This window comes from Lissotriton vulgaris, chromosome 6 (assembly GCF_964263255.1).
Source record: "Lissotriton vulgaris chromosome 6, aLisVul1.2, whole genome shotgun sequence".
NCBI lineage: Eukaryota > Metazoa > Chordata > Amphibia > Caudata > Salamandridae > Lissotriton > Lissotriton vulgaris.
In genome coordinates this window covers 205373328-205394119 of record NC_141694.1, presented here as the reverse complement: position 1 = coordinate 205394119, position 20792 = coordinate 205373328, and the positions used below count along the sequence as shown (strand labels likewise).

General features: G+C 46.2%; 1 protein-coding gene across 1 annotated transcript in view; it reads left to right on the top strand.

Moving 5' to 3' along the window:
* Positions 1-20792, top strand: part of LOC147707026 (uncharacterized) — a 686292-nt gene that overhangs the window by 388143 nt on the left and 277357 nt on the right. Inside the window, exon 10 of the mRNA XM_086925617.1 lies at positions 11807-11959. Within this exon, the coding sequence (XP_086781743.1) occupies positions 11807-11959 (153 nt within the window). The remainder of the gene's footprint in view (positions 1-11806; positions 11960-20792) is intronic.

Below are 20792 nucleotides of genomic sequence, written 5' to 3'. Positions count from 1 at the left end.
AAGGGCACTCTGCATGGCCAAAACAGATATGATTGCATGCACACATTGGGGCGTTGAGGTTCCATGACAATCTCACAAATGCAGGATCCATCAACACAATATGCATCGACAGAAGTGTGTAAGTGTGCAATTTTACAGGACACAGATGGGACATATCTAATATTCACTGTGAAGGAACTGTAGCAAGGAGCATGTACGTCTGGTGATTTTTCTCGTTTGGTTGGGCAGGCACTGGACCTACTCTCTAGGTCACACTGAGTCACACAACATGGGCACAGTGAAATATTCACACAATCAATTACCGCCCTGGCACCTACATGGCTAACATCCGGTGGCTCTGTATGGCTGACAATGTAACACACCCCACTCACACATACAAGTATAGGCATGGATAAGAGTGACTTCGGCACACACACACTCCCTCGACCTGGAGACAGCTTGTCTGTCAGTATGTGACACAATCCCACACACACAGGCATATACTGCAGCAGCACAACTACACATCTCACACCCCACTGCCCTACAGCTACCTTCATGGTGACTTACCACTACATTGGAACCACCAAGCAGGCTAGGGTAGTGTGCCAGCACCTCGTACACAAGGACCTCCAACTCCTCACTTGTGAATGGACTGGCACGGATCTTCTCTGTCCTTGCCATCCCTGTAGACATGGGACGCCTGTGGTGGAAGTGAGTGGTGAGTGGTCCCAGGCAGCAGGCTCTGGAGGCAGCTGCAGGAGAGGGTCCCAGGCAGCCGGCTCTGTGAGCAGTGGAAAAGTGAGGCTCACTCCCACAGATTTATAGCCCCCTGGGCTGGTTTGTAAGCTAAAAAGCTGCAACAATTGGTTGTCCAGGTCTGCCTCTTTCAAAAGCATCCAATGACCGCCTCTGCGGTGGTGGTGCACACCTTCCTCGATTTTCAAATATGCATCATGCCACCGCTAGCATCGCTGCCATTGGCTGTAGGCAATGCTCCATGGCGGTGATGCACCACGGGTGCCCAGGGTGCGCTACCACGATGGTGCATCTTTCAAAATCATCCAATGACCGCCTCCGCGGTGGCGGTGCACACCTTCCTCGATTTTCAAATATGCATCATGCCACCGCTAGCATCGCTGCCATTGGCTGTAGGCAATGCTCCATGGCGGGGATGCACCACGGGTGCCCAGGGTGCGCTACCACGATGGTGCATCTTTCAAAAGCATCCAATGACCGCCTCCGCGATGGCGGTGCACACCTTCCGCAATTTTCAAATATGCATCATGCCACCGCTAGCATCGCTGCCATTGGCTGTAGGCAATGCTCCATGGCGGTGATGCACCGCGGGTGCCCTGGGTGCGCTACTGCGATGGTGCATCTTTCAAAAGCATCCAATGACCGCCTCCGCGGTGGCAGTGCACACCTTCCACAATTTTCAAATATGCATCATGCCACCGCTAGCATCACTGCCATTGGCTGTAGGCAATGCTCTATGGTGGTGATGCACCGCCGTGGCCAGGTGGTAACTGCCGCCATTTGGGTGGTGGATCATGCCCACAACCAGCTACACATGTCTCCATGCCAATGGCAACCGCACTTGTGAAGGGGGTGGTGTTGGGGTCAGACCGCCGTGGCCAGTCGGTAGCTGCCGCCATTTGGGTGGCGGATCATGCCCACAGCCAGCTACACATGTCTCCATGCCAATGGCTACCGCACTTGTGAAGGGGGTGGTGCTGGGGTCAGACTGCTGTGGCCAGGCGGTAGCTGCCGCCATTTGGGTGGTGGATCATGCCCACAGCCAGCTACACATATCTCCATGCCAATGGCTACCGCACTTGTGAAGGGAGTGGTGCTGGGGTCAGACCGCCGTGGCCAGGCGGTAGCTGCCGCCATTTTTGTGACATTTCCTGGCTATGTCCATCGTGAACACTGCATCGGTACACAGCTGCAACATGGTGAAGGGCACCTCATTGAACACACAATGCCATTCTTCCATCTCATCTACAGGTGGACACACTTTCTGTGTGACTCACTTTGGTCTGTGATCCCTGCCATGTCACTTATGCACTTGATGGTTGATGATGCTTGACACTCTTAAGCTGCTGTCAATGATGTTGCAGTAATCATTGTGTTGTGGGTTAGTGCTGAGCTTGTCAACGCTTGTCTCACTGTATGGTATTGTAACAGACTGGTACTTTCATATCAGCTCATGCACACAAATGAAATGTTTCCATCTACTGTGATCATTGTGTTGTGAATGTGTGCAGAGTTTACATGATGCATTGAGGTGTGACAGGTACAGCAGATGTGTATGGTACAGTCATGGTCAGTTTAGACACATTGGCGGATGGTACAGCACCAGGCGTGCACAGCTGAAATGTGTCGTTCAGTATGTGTGCATTCACACTGACTTGTGTGTTGTTTTTGGCACTTGTGTATTGTTAGTGGAGAGGTGTGCCCTCTGTGTGGCTTAACTGGCCACCCATGTCACCTGGTGTGCCATGCATCTCCCAGGGCAGTCTTTGTTTTGCCATGACGTAGTTGATGGTGAGTGCTGTTGCAATCTCATGATGGTTGTCACTGACATTTGCACATTTACATCTCAACTAGGAGGAGGCCAAATCTCCTACGTAACCTGACAGTGCTGTAGGACATGTAGAATGTTGCAATCATTCAGAAATTCTGCCTCGTCAGACCAACACTGAAGATCCTGTGTGATCTTTTGGAGCCCCACCTGCAGCCTCCCCGCCATTATCCAACAGCATTCACACCCACATACAAGGTGATGGCAGCCCTCCACTTTTTTGCAACTGGTTCCTTCCAGGAGACCATGGCCAGCACTGGAGGGATGTTGCAGCCCATGTTCAGCCAGGTGCTGAGGGATGTTCTTGCAGCCATGATGCTATATAAGAATCGCTACATTCATTTCCCTAGGGGAGCAGAATTGGCCGGTGTGAAGGATGACTTCTATCCCCTTGGGCGCATCCCCCATGTTGTTGGTGTCATCAATTGCACTCATGTAGGTCTGGTGCCACCACAGGCAACTGAGCACATTTTTAGAAATCGCAAACATTATCATTCTATCAATGTGCAGGTTGTGTGCCTTGCGGACATGGCCATTTCCCATGTGTGTGCAAGATTTCCTAGTTCTGCACATTATTCGTACGTCATGGGGAACAGCATGGTGCCACGGATGATGGAAAATCTGCATCCCGAGCGTGCTCGGATTGTGGGTGAGTATGCCTACTGATATGGCGTGCTGTGTGTTACCTGCTGCACTCTGGCTGTGCGACATTGCAGTGGGTGTTTGTCATTCACAGGTGACTCAGCATATCCCAGTAGGCCATGGCTGTTGAGCCCGCTAAGGAATCCCAGGTCCCCGGGAGACGTCCGGTACAATGAAGCCCATGGCAGGACCCGACGTGTAATCGAGCAGACTTTTGGCGTGCGGAAGTCAAGATTCCGCTGCCTTGACAGGACAGGAGGTGCACTGGCATACTCGCCAGGGAAGGTCTGCAAGATCGTTGTGGCATGCTGTATGCTGCACAACCTGGCCATACACAAGGGGATCCCCCTGCTCATGGACGATGGTGAGGAACCAACGCCACCGCCTGCTCAAGGACCTGAGTCCAGTGATGAGGACAGTGGAGAGGAGGAAGGATTTGACTTGCACCAACAGCTCATCGACCGCTACTTCACTTGAAGATGGGTGACGAGGTACGACTTGTACATTGTAGGGTGTACATGCTGTTGTTGTGAATGGCTATACGCGGATGTAACAGACAGGCACATGTGGAGTGACCTAGATGCAAAAATGTGTCAGTGACATTTCACATGTGCCCATATGCAGGACGCAGTTTGTTGACACTTGCTGTACTTTGTGTTGTCTGCCTGTACAGTTATGTTGATGTTTGGTGTTGTGTTATATCTGTGATAGGTCACTGATGCCAGTGACTTTTATTCTGTTGTGTCTCCCTAGGTGCAACGTAGTCATCCTGGCCTACATAATGTACATCTTTTGCAAACATCATGGACATTTTGGACACATTCAAAATAGCACTAAAGACAAGACTGCACAGTGTGTAAGGTGTTTTATTAACAAAGTTGACATGTGAGGGGAGCGTGCATTTTCACATGTAGGTGGTGATGGAGCAGTGAGTTGACAGTCATAGTAGATAAGATGCAAGAGTAGAGTTCACATGAATGTGGTGACCCAGTCCAACAGACATGTGCCTTTCACAAGGCACTGCGGGGAAGGCAGTTCAAAGAGTCAATGCAGTGGGTAAGAGGGTTGCCATCAGGGCTGGCTCCGTGACTGGCGTGTGACTGGTGCTTTGCCTCCAGAGACACCCAGGCTCTTTTTTGGACGCCCCCCTTATCTCTTGGGGGGGAGTGCTGCTTGGCCAGCGGCGTCTGAGGACTCACCCCTCTCTGTGGCCGCAGGGGAGGATGGTGCACTGTCATCCTGTGGCACAACAGAGGGGGGCGGATTTGTTGTTTGGGACTCTGGCCTGTCCCTCAGTAAAGCCACTTGTTGGCCCATGAGGTTCAACATCTGTCCAAGGCGATTGTCAATGGACCACATCAGCAGTATGAGCTCCCGTAATAGATCATCAGACTGGCCACTATGTCCATGGACCTGTTGGTATGCCTCCACAACTCTGGTGAAGTGATCATGGGGTGGTGTCCACTCCTCCTGAGGTCTGGTGGTGACCATGGCCCTCCCACCTGCCCTGCTGCCACGAACTTCTTGCCTCACCACTCTGGGTCCACCCACACTCTCCCTGCCCTCCACAGTTGTTGGTGTGGCCTGGTCATTCCCTGGGACAGGGAGGGTGCTGCAGGTGGTAGCAGCGGTGGAGGCAGAGGGCGTGACTGCAGCGGTCTGCTGTGCTGTTGTTGTTGCAGCAGACGTGGTGGTGGTGTCTTAGGGCCTCTGGATATGTGGCACACCAGATGGGCCGGCCTGGAGCTCATCGTCCAAACTGTCCTGGGAGTCAACATCCGAGAGTCCATGTACCAGGGGTGGAGACTGGCTCTGCTGCTCATTGTTCTGGTCCTCAGCAGTGAGTTCTTCGTCACCTGTGGATTGGATGGGTAATGGTCAGTGTTGGGCAGTGTGCAAGTATTGTGTCATCTGCGTGCCATCAACTGTCTGTACACTACACAATTGTGAAGTCACCACTATTGTTATTCATTGCCACACTGTGCAATTTCAGGGTGCAGAGGAACATCATTTACTCATACATGTCAATTGTTGCTGAGTGTGGGGATGCAGGTCTCACACACACACATCAAGAAGAGTGAAGATGGCTACCTACCTGTTAGGTGAGGGGGAACAGCACAATGGCTGACACATGCTCCTGGGTGGGAGGGAGTGCTCCATGCTGCTGGGCTGTGGGCCAGGGGGCATGCTGGGAGTAGTGATGCCGGCCTCCCACCCCAAACAGGCCTCCCAAGCAAGTTGTACAAACATCACAAGCAAGATGCCTACCTACCTGTTAGGTGAGGGGGAACAGTGCAATGGTTGACACATGCTCTTGGGTGGGAGGGAGTGCTCCATGCTGCTGGGGTGTGGGCCAGGGGGTATGCAGGTAGTAGTGCTACAGGACTCCCACCCCCAAACAGGCCTCCAATACAAGATGGCTACCTACCTGTTAGTTGAGGGAGGACAGTGCAATGGCTGACACATGCTCCGGGGTGGGTGAGGCCTCCATGCTGCTGGGCTGTGGGCCAGGGGGCATGCTGGGAGTTGAGGTTTTGTAATTCTCGAGTCTGACTCCATTTTGTTCTGTGCCACCATTTTGTGTAGCCCTCACGTAGCCCTGTGAAGGTAGCCAGGCGAACAAAGTGGCCTGGCCTTCTTAGTTCATGTATACATCTACTAGGTTTCTTTTTGACTCTGAAATGAACTGTAAGAAACTGACCTCTTCACCTGAAACTGACCTCGCAAAGCCAATTTCCCTGATCGATCTTTGTCTGAGATTGCCAATCAATGTTCAGGACATCGTTAACTTTTAGTTTCCTTGCACATGCCTTATCTTGTTCAGCATCTGTTACTGTTTCTTTTTTATGTTTCTTCATTACATGGGTTATGCTTTCAATTATAGGTTTGTCCGGCTTGTGGAGATTGAATTTGGGACATTCCTAATAATTAACTTTTGGGTTGGGATACTGTAAATTGAGTTTTTGTTATGTGATACTTTGTTTGAAAATGTACCTTATTGGCTAGAATTTTGTGCAGTGGGTGTACATTTATAATGTGAATATTGGGTATAAAAGGAGACGTCTCGCCTTAGTAAAATGAGCAGTCTCCTGAGAATTTACACCGTGATGTATTTCTAGGATCACTGTTACTAGCTGCAGCTAATAAACTTGGTCTCTGATGCCATCCAGAAGTATTCCGTGTCTCTGTATATCAAGACAGGTGAACTCGAAGATCTTAGGCGTGCCCCTGACGCCGCTGGGTTAAACCCTGGTTCTTCAGAGTAGTGATGCAGGCCTCCCACCCACAAACAGGCCTCCCAGGGAAGATGGCTGGCTACCTGTTAGGTGAGGGTGAACAGTGCAATGGTGTTTGGGTTGTATAAGGAAGAACTTATCGGTGTGATGTTTGGCATTTGTTTGTACTTACCAGCCTCCGTGCCCCCGGCTACACCGGTGAGACTTTTCGGAGGGATGGGGGGGTCACTGCCAGTCACGTTCGTCAGCTCCTAGTTCTTGCTCCTCTTCTCCTTGACAACCCTCTTGAGATCATGCCACCGCTTCATGATCTCCTTCTTGGATCTTGGGGTTGTCCCTGGTGCATTGACCCTTTGTACTATCCTTTCCCACATTTGTGTCCTTGTGGCTAATGGTAACTGTTGGACCAGGCTACCAAACAGTTGTGGCTCTACTCTGACAATCTCATTGACCATGACTGTCAACTCACCCTCTGTGAATGTGGGCATCTTCTATGAGGTCATGGTGTTTTGTGGTTGGAGTGTTTGTGGGTGCAGGTGTGTGGGTGGCGGGTGTGGTGTTGGTGTATGACGTGTTTAGTGTTCTGGGGGATTGTTGGTGCTGGTATGATGGTGGTAGTGATGGTGGTGGTGGTTGTGTGTGTGTGCTGTGCTCTTTTGCCTCTTCTGTCAGATGTGGTATATGGCCTTCTTTTCTGGAGTGTTGCAAAGGATTGTGGTCAGTGAAGGGACAGGTTTTATACTCAGCTATGTGGGTGTGTCCAAGTGGAATTTGGCTGTCAGGTGTGTTGTGGGAGTTGTCCTGTGTTTTTATTTTAGGTTTTGGATTTATTTATTTTTTTCATATGTATTTTTTTTATGTATTTGGGGCCATGTCTACTTTGATTTGTGCAATGTTTGACATCACTGAGGTGTTTTCGCATCGTCCGCCATTTTTCTCATGTCCCTTCCACTGCGGTGGCTATGCTGCAGCTCTTCCGCTATCTCTCCCATTCACTCCTGTGTGCGACTGCAGCGGTTCCAACCGCGGGACCCTCTGGGTATCCTAATTTCCCGTGCGGTGTCTCAGCTTTAGTTGCGGCGGGTTGTTGCTTTTCTGCTGCTTTTCCGACCGCCGCGGTCGTTTTTTTGCCATCACCGCCCACATCGGGCGGTTTTATTAGTACCGCTACCGCCACGGTCCGTCTTTTATGGCGGTTGATCCAATTTGGCCGCCGGTTTATCCACGGTCCTGGCGGGCGGTTGTTTCCCGCCTCCATGGCAGTGGGGGTGATTTTCTGCCTGCTATCCTAATGGGGGTCATAGTTCGCACAGGGTGCCTGAAGCTATTTTCACCTGTGATTGGTTTTGATCAAAGCAAATAACAAGCCCTGCAAGTGCTTCAGAAGCAATGGCATTAGAATACTCATGACTGATACGGCCCCAGCCGAGTCACAAGCTCCAAGGCGCAGAGGTCACAGAACTCCAGGGTCGCGCGCAATACTTTGGTAAAGTCCTGTTGGGTTCCCAGTGTCCAGTGTGTGGCCCTCTCTGAGGAATTATCAAGGCGCTTTTGTTGTAATATGTTTTAACTGCTCACACACAGTGATTCATTTATGACAATCATTCGAGCTCAGTAGTCCGGGTCTTTGCTGTTTAATAATTAGCGCCATTGTTTTCATATCACTTTGGCCACCAGCTCGACCGAGTGCAAATATTGCATTACAACTTTTGTACATTATCTCTTTGCTCCTGTTCCGTGCATATTTTAGCCAGGCTCGCAGACTCCGCGTCGTTAGTACATTCAGTCGCTGCAGGGGAGGGGGAGGGAGGAAGGGGGGTTGCGCGGTGGTGAGTGCCAGGGAATTAAATACAAAAAGGAAAACACAGCCGGTCTGCGCCACCTCTGCTCCCCTTGGCGCCTTCATGAATGGCACTGGAGTGGAGTGGCAACCTCTCTCAGCCAATCCTGGCGCTGTCAGCAGTGCCAGGATTGGCTTAGGGCACGGTTGATCTTCGCCCGACGCCTGCCCATTAGGAGACTGAAGGGCTCCTTATGGCCATGCGCAAACAAAAGTGCCATGACTGGGCACAGGCGAAAAATTTGATCACATTCCCCACTCATATGCACTTGTGCTGCTGCCTGTTGCCCCTAGTCTGACAATCATGTCAGTCAACATGACGCCAGACCGCCCACCCCCTTCAGACTCTGAAGGGGTGGGTGGTCCGACGTCATTCTGACTGACATGATTGTCAGTTCTCCCTCGGCATCTTTGAACTTAAGTAAACTGATTCAGTTTACTTAAGTTCAGAGATGCTGAGGAAGCTGCTGGCAGGGGGCTACGCTCCAATGCCTCAATGGACCCACCTTGCCTGCCAGGCACTTCTCCTCTAGTAGATGTTTAAAATTCAACTGTCCATCAAAAAAAAATGCCCAAATATGAAAAGGCTGGGACTTTCCATAGGGTATGTGAACCTATAGTATAATTATAGGATGTACTTGGGTTCTTCCCCATTTCCATGATATATGATTTTGTGAGATTAGGGGACATATCCAGATTTTCCTTAAAAGTCACAAAGCCATCAATTAGAAGCTCCAAACCCTTTGGAGCGCAGGCGAGAAGCACTGCATCCTCTCCATGTGAGATAACTGTGTGCCCTCTTCATCCTATATACTTCAGATAAGGTGAGAAAATATAAAAATGTACAAAGGCCTCAATTGCTCTAGCTAACGTAGTAAGTAAACTCTCGAAAGTATGAAATCTCCAGCAGGCATTATATTTTCGTAAGCATAGACTGCAAAGTAATCACATAGGGCCAGATTTATCAAACAAAAAGTTGCTCGCAAAGGGCCAGATTCTGAGAATCTGGCCCTTTGCGAGCTGTATTTTTGCATTTGGGATGCATCATCTCAAATGCAAAAATCGCAATTTTAGAAATCGCTAAATTGCGATTATTTGCATTTGAGGAATCTCAATTTTAGATTCCATAAATGCAATGCATGAAAGTGTTTAAAATACCGAATTCGCTAATAGGGCACGCAAAATTACCATGAAGTACAACTTCGTGGTAATTTGCAAAAACTTTGAAAACTGCACTAAAGTGCATTTTTCAAAGTTCCATGTTGCGCACACACATGCCCTAAGGGCATGTGTGTGCGCAACATATGTGTACATATCAATTTCAGGGGTGCAACAGGGTGTCCTTTGGACATCCCTGCACCCTTGAAATCGCAATCTCAATTTGCGAACAGCTAATTGCGATTCGCAAATTGAGATTGTCTTCCCATTCATTCCTATGGGCCTCTAGGCCCATAGGAATGAATGGGGAGGTATTCCTTAATTGCGACTCGCAATTTGCAAGTCGCAATTAAGGAATTCTAAGAAATCGCTATTTTATAAGTGATTTCCTGATGCATTCCATTTTGCAATTCCTTAATAGCGAATCAGTATTTTTTGCTATTAAGGAATCGCAAATTATTTTGTTGATGCATTTGGGGGATAGTCCATTGCTGGATAAATCGTTTCTAAGATAAACTACATTAAAATGCATAATTTGTCATTTTTAATAGTTAATTTTTTAACTGTGTTAAGTCACTAATGTTACACACTAGTCAGGTGTTTAGTAAAGCCAGTTATAATTTGTGATGTACACGTTTTAAGGTATGGATCTTCCTGTGAGGGGCCCATTGTTTTACTGCAATACAGACAGTCTATTAATAGACCATAAATGATTTTACATAGGAATCTGAAACTTATTTGAACAAGAAATGCAGTTAGATACAGCCTTTTGGGCAATATGTTTTGGCTGAAATTCCGATTAGAAATGTCTAGGGTTATATGAAATGTATATTCTCTGTTTGGTTGATTTCTAATCCTGTGTTGTGAGTGTGCATGCTTGTGTAAATGCATGACTTCATTTATAAAGTTATCTTTTTATGGAATTTTATCCCACTCGCTTGATTTCTATACAGGGCAAGAGACTGTTAGAACTTGGGGTGTTCTTTGATTGAGGTATGATCCTTAGTCAAACAGCAACCACAATCCTAGTCTACTAAGTGTCAGGCAAGCACTAAATTAACCTTTGCTCACCCTCTGGTAGCTTGGCACAGAGCAGTCAGGCTCAACTTAGAGGCAGTGTGTAAAGTATTTGTGCAGCACTTCATAGTGTAAAACAGTGAAAACACCCCAAGAAAAGATACTACACTGGGGTAGACAAATAGTTCTGATTTTAATTAATAAAACAAGACCAAAAGGACACAGATTCAACAAGTAGACCTTGATATATTGATTTTTAAATGTTTCAAGTAAAAATAGTGCTAAGAAGCTTAAAGCACTAAAATGAAATATCTGGTCGCGCTGGACCAGGAAAAGTCAAAAGGTCAGGTCAAACAAGATGAAGCATGGGCCAGCTACTGGGTCCCAGTTAGGCCACTGAAGAAAAGTACTTAATCTGAGGTTGCGGAGCGCTGCGTGGCTTTGCGTTGAGGATGCTTTGTGAAGCAGAGGCAATTAACCGGTTCCAAGATGCAGCAAGGCGGCGGTGAAAGATCCTGATGCATCGATGTCAAGGAGCCTCTCAATGAGGCTTCTGTTGTGAAGACCAGTGACAAGGATGTGTTCTGCAGCGGAGGCGATGCCTCGGCTTCTATGAGCAGGGAAGCTACGATGCTGAGTCTCAGCATCATTGTAGAGGCAGCCGTTGATGTGGATGCGAGGACCGTGGGCCAGGCAGAGTGTTGTGCAGTGGTGGGTCGGATGGCAATGTGTCAAGTCCGGTCCACACAGCAATAGTGATGCGGCTGTGCCAATCCACGCAGCAGTGGCGATGTATTGGTTCGGAAGAAGGTGTATGGGCTCCGCTGCAGCAAACACCCAAGGCCCACTTTTAAGGGCCCATGACTGAGGTGGCACCACTTGGCAGGGCAGAGTTACAGATGGCAGAGTCCAGGTGCAAAGCAGGGTGGTTAGAAGTCATTACATGCGTCCACAATTTGTTTTGATATACCACATATTCACTTTTTAGGGAATAGATATGATCTCCAGGAGAGCCTATTATCTTTTCTTTACATATACACGCTCATTTTGATATTCTAACTGATGTGTTCAAAGTCAGTAATCGTGTACATTCTGTACTCATATCCTGCAAGGAAGAAATCCCTCATCCCTATGCCTGTGGCCTGGAGGAAGCTACGTCGATGTTACAAATGACGGCCCAAACACTCATTTATGAAGCTGAAGTGTTACCTGTAAGGTTTTGTGCAAGTCGGAAGTTTGTATTAGCTGGTGAATTCATATGCTATGATAAGTGTGATTTCCATTCTACCTTTGTTTCAAACCACTTAATATATTACTATATTAACTACTACCATTGTGACTTCATTCTAGGTATCATAACTATTGGTAGATATTGCCAGAATTTTCACCTCCGCGCATATAGTTCTTCATGCCCAGCAGAGATGTCAAATTACAGATGTTGGTGTTCCAGGGGAGCTAGTGTACTTATCTCAAACACAATAACAGTTGCATTCATCAGAAAAGGTAAAATGTTTATTTGTAAGACGAAAATACTGATGTACATACAATTGTATGTAAATATACTTTCCAGATGTAATGTGCAAACTTATGTTGATGAAACAACTGATGATTCTGAAACCTGAGCTGGGAAAACGTTGATCAAAAATAGGTTCAACACAATAGTACCATTTACAGGTGCAAAAAATGTGGTTATGATTCACAAAACATTAATCTCCATTCAGAACTGGATTTACTTGCAGTTAAATTACATCAGAATGGCAGAATTTTAAGTGTGAGTAAATCTTCCAACAGGGTGTGTGTGTGTGTGTGTTTTATGGACACATTTTCAAAATAAGGTACTGCAAACCTACACACTTGCAAACGTTGGGCAACCCACAATATTGGGAGGGTGTAGAATACGGTTTTTAACCAGTGCTTAGTTTGTAAAATAAAAAAAGTGAGTGCCAGTGCTCGAAGCACTGTTGAGAAACCTGTGTCCACCTCATGCTTCCTCTTCACTTCCAGACACTCCCTGCACCTTTATCTCTCTCTTTCAAGTTCCTACTTTCTCCCTTTGTGATGATTTTTCCATTGCGTCTTTACAATATGTGTATGTGTGTTTACCGTCTATTGTCTCTGCTAATGTATGATGCATAAAAATAGATTCTGTTGGCCCCAAGCAGCAATCACTGTCTCAAATAAGCACTGTTATTTACACAGGAAAAAATCCTTGGGGGGCGAGGGGGAGGGGGGGGGGGGGGGGTGATGAAACTAAGCAAGTGTACATTTACACATGACAAAATTGTAACAAGAGGGACAAATTTGGAATTCACGTAGAAGTTCAAATCTGTCATTCCCAGGAGGAGTACATGAATTCTTTCATAATTTGAAATGCAGAAATCTACTCTCAGTAAAAGTAGCATCTGGCAGAAGCATATTTTGTATGCAGGGCCCTATACGTGTATTGCTGAGTGCCAAATTTGTTTTGTTTTTACAATGCGGAAATGGGAAATAACCACATCCTTCATTTGAGAGATGGAAACCCTGACCCCCTGAAAGCTTTTAAAATAGTGAAGCACAATGTCCTTGAGTAAATACAACAGCGAAAAACAAAAATACTGCGGAAACCAGATAATCAGAAACAAAAAATATGGGATCGAGAAACAGGTTAGTGTAAGACGTAAGAGATAAGTTAAGGAATGGGTAAAACATAAGTTAAGGGTATGGACACAATCAAAAAGGCACAGATAATGGCAGCAGCAGTTACAAGGGGACCCCGATTTTAAAAAGAAGCTAATACCAGTACAACATTTTAATAAGAATAAAATAGTAAAAGGTACACAAATAAAAACTCGGAAAGTGGAGAAATGGAGGGGTCACCCTAATAAATAAAACTCATTTCAAAATAACATTATTCGAATTGCAAATGAGATTAAATCAGCAATATTAATTTTAATTAAAAGTCATAATATTGATCCATAATTTATGAAAAATCTGAAACATAATGCAATTTTTATCGCTCCATGATTAACCTCCATAGAATAATGTTGGTCTGATTAATACACCGATAAAAAAAACTATTTAGAATGATCAAGAGTACCTATTGGACCTGGAACTGTCTGCAGGGTCACCCCCAAACGTTGTGCCTACATCCCCCCTTTTTTCTGCCTTCTCTTTTGTTGACTTTAGGCCTTGAGCACAATAATCAGTATTAAAGTGTATATGATCTGTACTCTAAACAGGGTAACGTTGGTGTATCCACCATTGGCATATTTAACTTACTGGTATGCCCTCAGTAAACTGCACTGTATGTGCCCAGGGCCTCTACATTAAATGCTACTACTGGGCCTGCAGCACTGATTGTGCCACTTAAGTAGCCATAAACATGCTCAGGCCTTCCACTGCAGATCGTGTGTGTGCAGTTTTAAAATGTCATTTTGACTTGGCAAGTTTACCTATGTGCCAGGCCCAATCCCTCCCTTTTATTACATATGTCACCCCTAAGGTAAGCCCTAGGTGGTCCCATGGGTAAGGTGCAGTGTATTTAAATAATAGGACATTTACTGTCAAATTTTACATTTCCTAGTAGTGAAAACCTGCTAAATTACTTTTTCACAACTGCAAAGCCTATCTTTCCCATAGGTTAACATAGGGATTGCCTTAAAACATCTTTTAAGTGTAATTCTCTATTGGGGGCAGATAGGAAATTGGAGTTTGGTGTCTCTAGACTCACAATTTAAAAAACATTGATTAAACAAGTTGTTTTCTTAATTGCATGTCTAAAAATGCCACTTTTAGAAAGTTTTGTCACCAGCGGGGGTTGGGTCGTTTGTCACCAGCGGGGGTTGGGTTGTTTCAAGAAAAAAACTGAATAGCAATCAAATCTCAGATGCGTAATTTTGTCTAAAAGCATCGTACTTAATGTGAAGAAAAAGAATGTATATTCAAACAAACATGCAGTAAATAATGCAAACAAAAAGATATAAATATTCAATGTTCACCTGTCCTACAATTGAAAAAAAACAGAGTGATGAATTCTCAGCTGATGCTATTGGCCTATAGTGAGGGGATCCATGCTGATCTAATATTTGCTTTTAAAAAAGAGTTCCATTGGACTGTGTTAAGTGCAATTCAAGCAGACCCTAGAGGAGGGGATATGGACAGCAGACTCATGTGCAACGAAGCGTACTTGATCATGAAATTTTATACTGTGTCCAGAGGCATTAATGAAATGTCTGAGACAAACAGACTGCTATAGAGAAACTTTTTCTTCACCTGCAGTCACACCACTATCGCCTTGTGTCAATTAAGATAACTAGGCCACAATAGTCCTCTACAACTCCACAGTACTTTGTGGCAATCTCTGAGCTTGAATAAGCTTGCCTCTATTTATAAATACCAATAGCCTGAATAGGGCTATGCCTGTCCCTAAACAAAGAGCTGCATACCCACCTGTAGTGTGTCTGGAGCCAGGGCAGGAAAGGCAGGGACCTTGTGATCTTCAAAGGAGTCTTTGATGTGTCTCTTACTACAAAAGCATATTTGTCTATATGTACTGGACCCCTGACACCATCAAATCAGAACTCTACTGGAACCAAGGACATTCTGCCTGGAAGAGGGATTGCCACTTTGCTGGTACTCTGCTGAGTCGGCTTGCTGCTTCTTGCCTGGGAGTGAGAGGCACTGGACATGCTCCGTACATCATTTAAACCAGGACTCTCCAACGCCGTGCTGGTTTTGCCTCCTGTTCTCCGAAGTCTCAGGGCCACAAAAGACTGATTAGGAATGCATTGCTCTCTTGTAGGATCACTGTGAGTGGGTGCAGGTTTGACTCTTAACACAGCAGCATTGCCACTAATGACTGAGTAGCCCAGTCTATCTGTCTTCGACTCTGGGCAGCTCTTTGCGACCCGCAGTCGATGGCCAGCAACGCTTACCGTGCTCCCTACAAACTCCTTCCATGTGAACAGGACTCTTGGTTCAACCTGAGAAAGGAAAACTTCACCGGGACCAAGTTGGACTTAATCCAGCCCACGCTTCATTGCATTCGGCTTGACTTTTAAGATTTGGCCCAGTCTAGCGTGACCTCAAGTAACCTTTAGCGCTATTGGCTTCAAAGCTCTGTTTTCACATTTAATCTTAAAAAACTCATATTTCGATTTCTACTGTTCGGATCTTTGTCGCTTTGGTCTTGTTTTAATAAGATAAATATGCTCTATTGTTCTAAACTGGTGAGAAGTTTGTCGTGTTTTCTCTGTGTTACTGTATTTAATGTGTTGCACAAATTCTTGTACACATTTCCTCTTAAGTTAAGCTTGACTGCTCTGTGCCACCCTACCAGAGGGTAAGCACAGATTAATTTAGGTTGTGTATCTAACTTACCCTGACTAGAGTGTTGGTCCATTCTTAGACAGGGTGCATATCTCTGCCAGCTAGAGATCGCGTTATCAAGAATGTTTATACATATGAACATGACGTCTTGGAGGAGATAGTTGCCATAATGTATTTGTGAATGAATATTTGTCAAATGTATTTGCTGATAGAAAAGAATATGGTGGGGGGGGGCATGATCTGTCCATGGAGCAAGATGGCCACTTAGTTCCGGAGCTCTGCGCTGTGGGGAGCCTCGGACAGTGACGGAGAGTTCCCTGGAATACAGATGACAGCCTATTCCTGGTAAAAGATGACTGAGTAGCTGGGACTGTTAACACGGCGACCATAAATAATGGTCAAATTGCATAAAGAACAGTGGGATGCCTAGAGTCAAGCGAAACACTGCGGCCTCAATAAGACAGAGCTGACTGGGCTCGTGCTTCTTTTGAACGAGGCCAGTAGCGTAACAAAACTTGAAGGGGCCCGCCTGCAAAGTACGTACAGAGGGGCCCCACACTCCTGATCAAGTCGGAAGCTCTCAGGCCACGGGCCTGCCAGTGCTGGAGGGTTCCCCGCGGAGCTCTGGGTCCTCCCACACCCCTGGGGTTGCAGGGACCTTTGTTATGCCACCGCTTTTCATCATTGTCATATTATAGATGTGGGTGCAGCAGAAAAAGGAAACTGGTAGCCACATTGAATATGTGCCACAAACAAAGAGGCACACTCCAAATTTACACCCCTAATGAGAGGGAAACAATGGTCCCAGGAACTCGTCAGGCCTTTTACTAGAGATAAGTTGAATCGCATACTCTCAGAGTCAGAGATGGAATCATACGGTCTGGTCTGCAAGAGAAGAGTTTGTACCTGCACTGAGAGAGCTATTTTTAGGCTTTACCTAGAAAGGACATGCACTGTCTGTGCACAACATATTGTTTCACACAGTAGGCTTACAACGCCCCCCCAATAGCTTACCATTTGTTAGCCTGATCGTCGTTCTCATTTCCTTTGAAGACGTGTGTCACATCATGCTGGCATTATGTCTTCTTCTTGAGTTTGGCCCTCCCCTGGAGCACAGTCCAAGTATTTGTGTCCATCCACTGCTTACATTTATGGGGCTACTTTTGTATTTGTGCTCAGGCACTCCGTATGATTGCTTGTGTTTTCAGTCCGTCTCCAATATCACCATCCATGTAGCTTTTATTCCCTGCCATCAGTTCCCCTTCATGTTGCTTCTTTTCCTTCCTACACTCTACCAAGTACTTTACTCCACTGCACTCTATGGCACTTTGCTCTTCTCTAAACCATTCTACTCTATGCCACTGCACTTGACATCCTATTGTTTTAAACAGACTTTTATTGGTTTTCAGACACAGCGATACAAACAGACGCATGGGCATCAAAGCAGAGTAGTGGGATAGGCAATATGCGGTACAATAATAAGCATTAGCATCCCTGCGGCCGTCCCAGATGACTACAAGTACAAGTCTTGCCTGAGTCCCCCAGAAACAAACTACTGGGTCCCCGTCATTTCCCTCCAGTTATCCCAACATACAGGTCCATTTGCCTCCATGTCCTTAACAGTCCAAAATGCAGGTTCAAACAAGAAACTCCCAATACCCACCCCACCACTTGTGGGTGCCCCAACAAGACACCCGTCCCAAGCATGCCGCTAGCCTCTAATAATATCCAGGGAATCTCACAACTCTCCTACAAATCTCACCAGAATCCTTGCCTCGTTGACCACAATATAGGACAGACCGGGAACATCTGGGGAGACCATTCCAGGCCCTCACCAGCCTCACCATGCCCCTCTCCAAGGAAAAGTCAGCTCCTTCAGGTGGCCTGTGCGCCCTCCATCTCATCAAGAGCCCTTCTTCATTGTCATGAGGATGCTTAGTCAGTTCCACCAGTGCCACCCATGCCCGAGCCATTTCCATTGATTTCTCGCTCCCATTCTGCCTATCCATGGACAGCCTCTAGTTCCCTTCACTCTCTGCACTTGATGTCCCATGCCACTCTACTCTGCACCACTCTATGCCAATTCACTTTATGCCAGTGTACTCTACATCACTATACTCTACGCTACGCACTCTACTCTTCAATGCTCCATGCCACTGCACTCTGCACCACTGCACTTTTTACCACTGCATTCTGCAACACTTTACTCTGCACCACTGTACATTATTCTACTGCGCTCTATGCCACTACATGCCAATGCATTTTACTCTACTGTACTTTAGGCTACTGCACGCCACGAGTCTCTAGTCAGCACCAATTTACTCTACACACTCTATGCCACTCTACATCACTTTACTATACATCACTGCACTCTATGCCACTGCATTCTACACCAAGCACGTTATGCCACTCTACTCTACTCTGCACCACAGCACTCTAGGCCACTGCCCTCAATGTCACTGCACTATACTCTGCACCACTATATGCCACTGCACTCAACATCACTGTATTCCACTATGCACCAATCTACTCTACACCTACTGCACTCTACACCACTGCACTTTACTCTTTACCACTGCCCTCTACACCACTGTACTCAACACCACTCTGCTTTACACTACTGAACGCAATGCCTGCCAATCTACTCATCACCATTTAACTCTATGCACTGCACTCAATGCTGCTGCACTCTATGCCACTCTTCTCTGCACCACTCTACTCTATGCCACTGAAATCTATGCAGCTACACTCTAAAAACTGCACTCTATGCCACTGCAGTCTACTCGGTGCCACTGCACTCTACACCACTGCTCTGTTCAACACTCTATTCTATGCCTCTGACCTCTATCTAACTCTACTATACTCTGCCCCATTCCATGACACTGCACTCAACACCACTGCACTCTACTCTGCACTACTCCACTCTACGACACTCTAGTCTACCCACTCAACTGTATGCCACTCTACACTACTCCACTCTACGCCACTCTACTCCTGTCCACTCCATTCCACTTTACTCTATGGCACTCCACTCTACACCACTCCACTCTTTGCCACTGCACTCTATGCCACTCCACTCTGCTCTACACCACTCCACTCTACTCCATTTCACTCTATGCCACTCCAAGCCAATCTATTCCACTCCACATAACGCCAATCCACTTTGCACCTCTCTACGCCACTCCACTCTACACCATTTCATACTGGTTTACAAGATGGCTAAAAACACTGGCAAAGCCAAAAGCTCTTGCATAGGCGAAACCTATTGGCTTTGCCAACATTTGTTTTTGTTATGTGGTGAATTTTTCTGGGCCCTTTCATCTGGATGCTTATCGAAAACTGTTCCCCAGTACTATTCATACAGAAACCTCCATTCCGCTACCTCTGTGCTACTGAAAACTTAAAATTAAAACTTATTCAGCTTTGAGAGAAAATATTAGGTCGCACAGTTCCATTCTGTGGAAGAATTTTCAATATAAACTTTATTTGATTGAGTTGGTGGATAGTTATATTAAGAAGCTGGAAATCTTTCAGACTTTCAGTACCTGTGCCAACAGTAGAGCATGTTATTATTTCAGAGGGATGCAGCACTATCGAAATATTGAATCAGGTACTATTTCTATGGATTCCAGGTTTGCAGTATAAGTGAAGGACTACTCTGAATGAACCTACCATCAACCACATGTCTGTTAAACATAGCAGAAGTTTCTAATCGATGGCTCGATGGACTGGCCTGATACTGGTCTACTCAGTGCATTCCTGCACTCATTCGCTTTACTGGGAAGTCCTATTATGAATACTCACAGCCCTATGCAGTGAGCATATTAAAATGCCAGCAGCTTTCCTTCTTGGCACCTAGTAAAAGAAAGGACTATGGGTGGTTGGCTGAAGAGAGGAAGGAGGGAGGAAGCAATACCCAGCCAAACGTGTGGTGTATATTTAAACTAGTAAGAGCTTACGGTTTAGTGAGGCTAATTGTTGATTGATTATTTGATGCTACATGAAACTGCATTACTTTACAGCACAGTGTGTTTTCCATTTACACTGCCTCTTGATGGTACAATTGTGTCTGATGTATACAAAAAATTATGAGTGGAATGCTTGACTTAATCTCAGCCACTGGTAATTACTTGAGGCCGAATCCCAGGACCATTTTCATCCTTTTTAGGACTCATTTTAGCTAGTTCTAGTAGCAAATTTTTCACAGGACCATTGTCTGAGCATACATGTCCTACATATGGCATCCCGGCGTGTCCCCGCGCTGTGGAGAGAGAGTCAGAGAAAGAGAAAGCAGAAACTAGAGGGAAAATAGGTAGGTTTTCAAAAGTTTTCAAAAGTTTTCTGAATTTAGTTTCAGTGTCCGCTAGCCTAATGCTCGTAGGGAGAGAGTTTCATTTGTTGGCTGCCAACACACGAAAGGAGCGGCCTCCCATTCTGGCTTTTTTATGCAGGGAATTTTAAGCAAGCCTGTTCCCCTAGAGCGAAGGGTTCTATTAGACTCGTAGGGGATGGCCAGATCTGTCAGGTAGGAGGGAGCTTTATGCGAGGTGATCCTATAACACATGAGAAGCGCTTTAAATAGGATTCTCTTTTTTATAGGCAGCCAATAGAGAGTGGCCAGGGTAGGTTTGGAGGCTGCTCTTTTGGGTAGTCTGCCGTGTTTTGGAGCACCTGCAGTCTCCTGATGTTCATATTCCGTAGTTCCTAGGAGTAGCACATTGCCGTAGTCTATTCGTGAGGTCACTAGGGCTTGAGTCATGGTTCGTCTGGCCTCAAGAGGAAGTAGGTCCAGAGTGCGGTTGAGGGTCTTCATAACCCCGAAGCATTTCCCTACAACTTTATGGACATGGCTATCGAAAGAAAGTCTGGGGTCAACCCAGATACCCAGGATCTTTGCTTCCTTACAAGGAGTGGGTAGCGGCCCAAGACAGGATGGCCACCATTCTTTGGTCCAGCTGGCATCCATACCTCCTATTACTAAAACCTCAGTTTTGGAGACATTTAACTTCAGGCAGTGTTGAGTCAT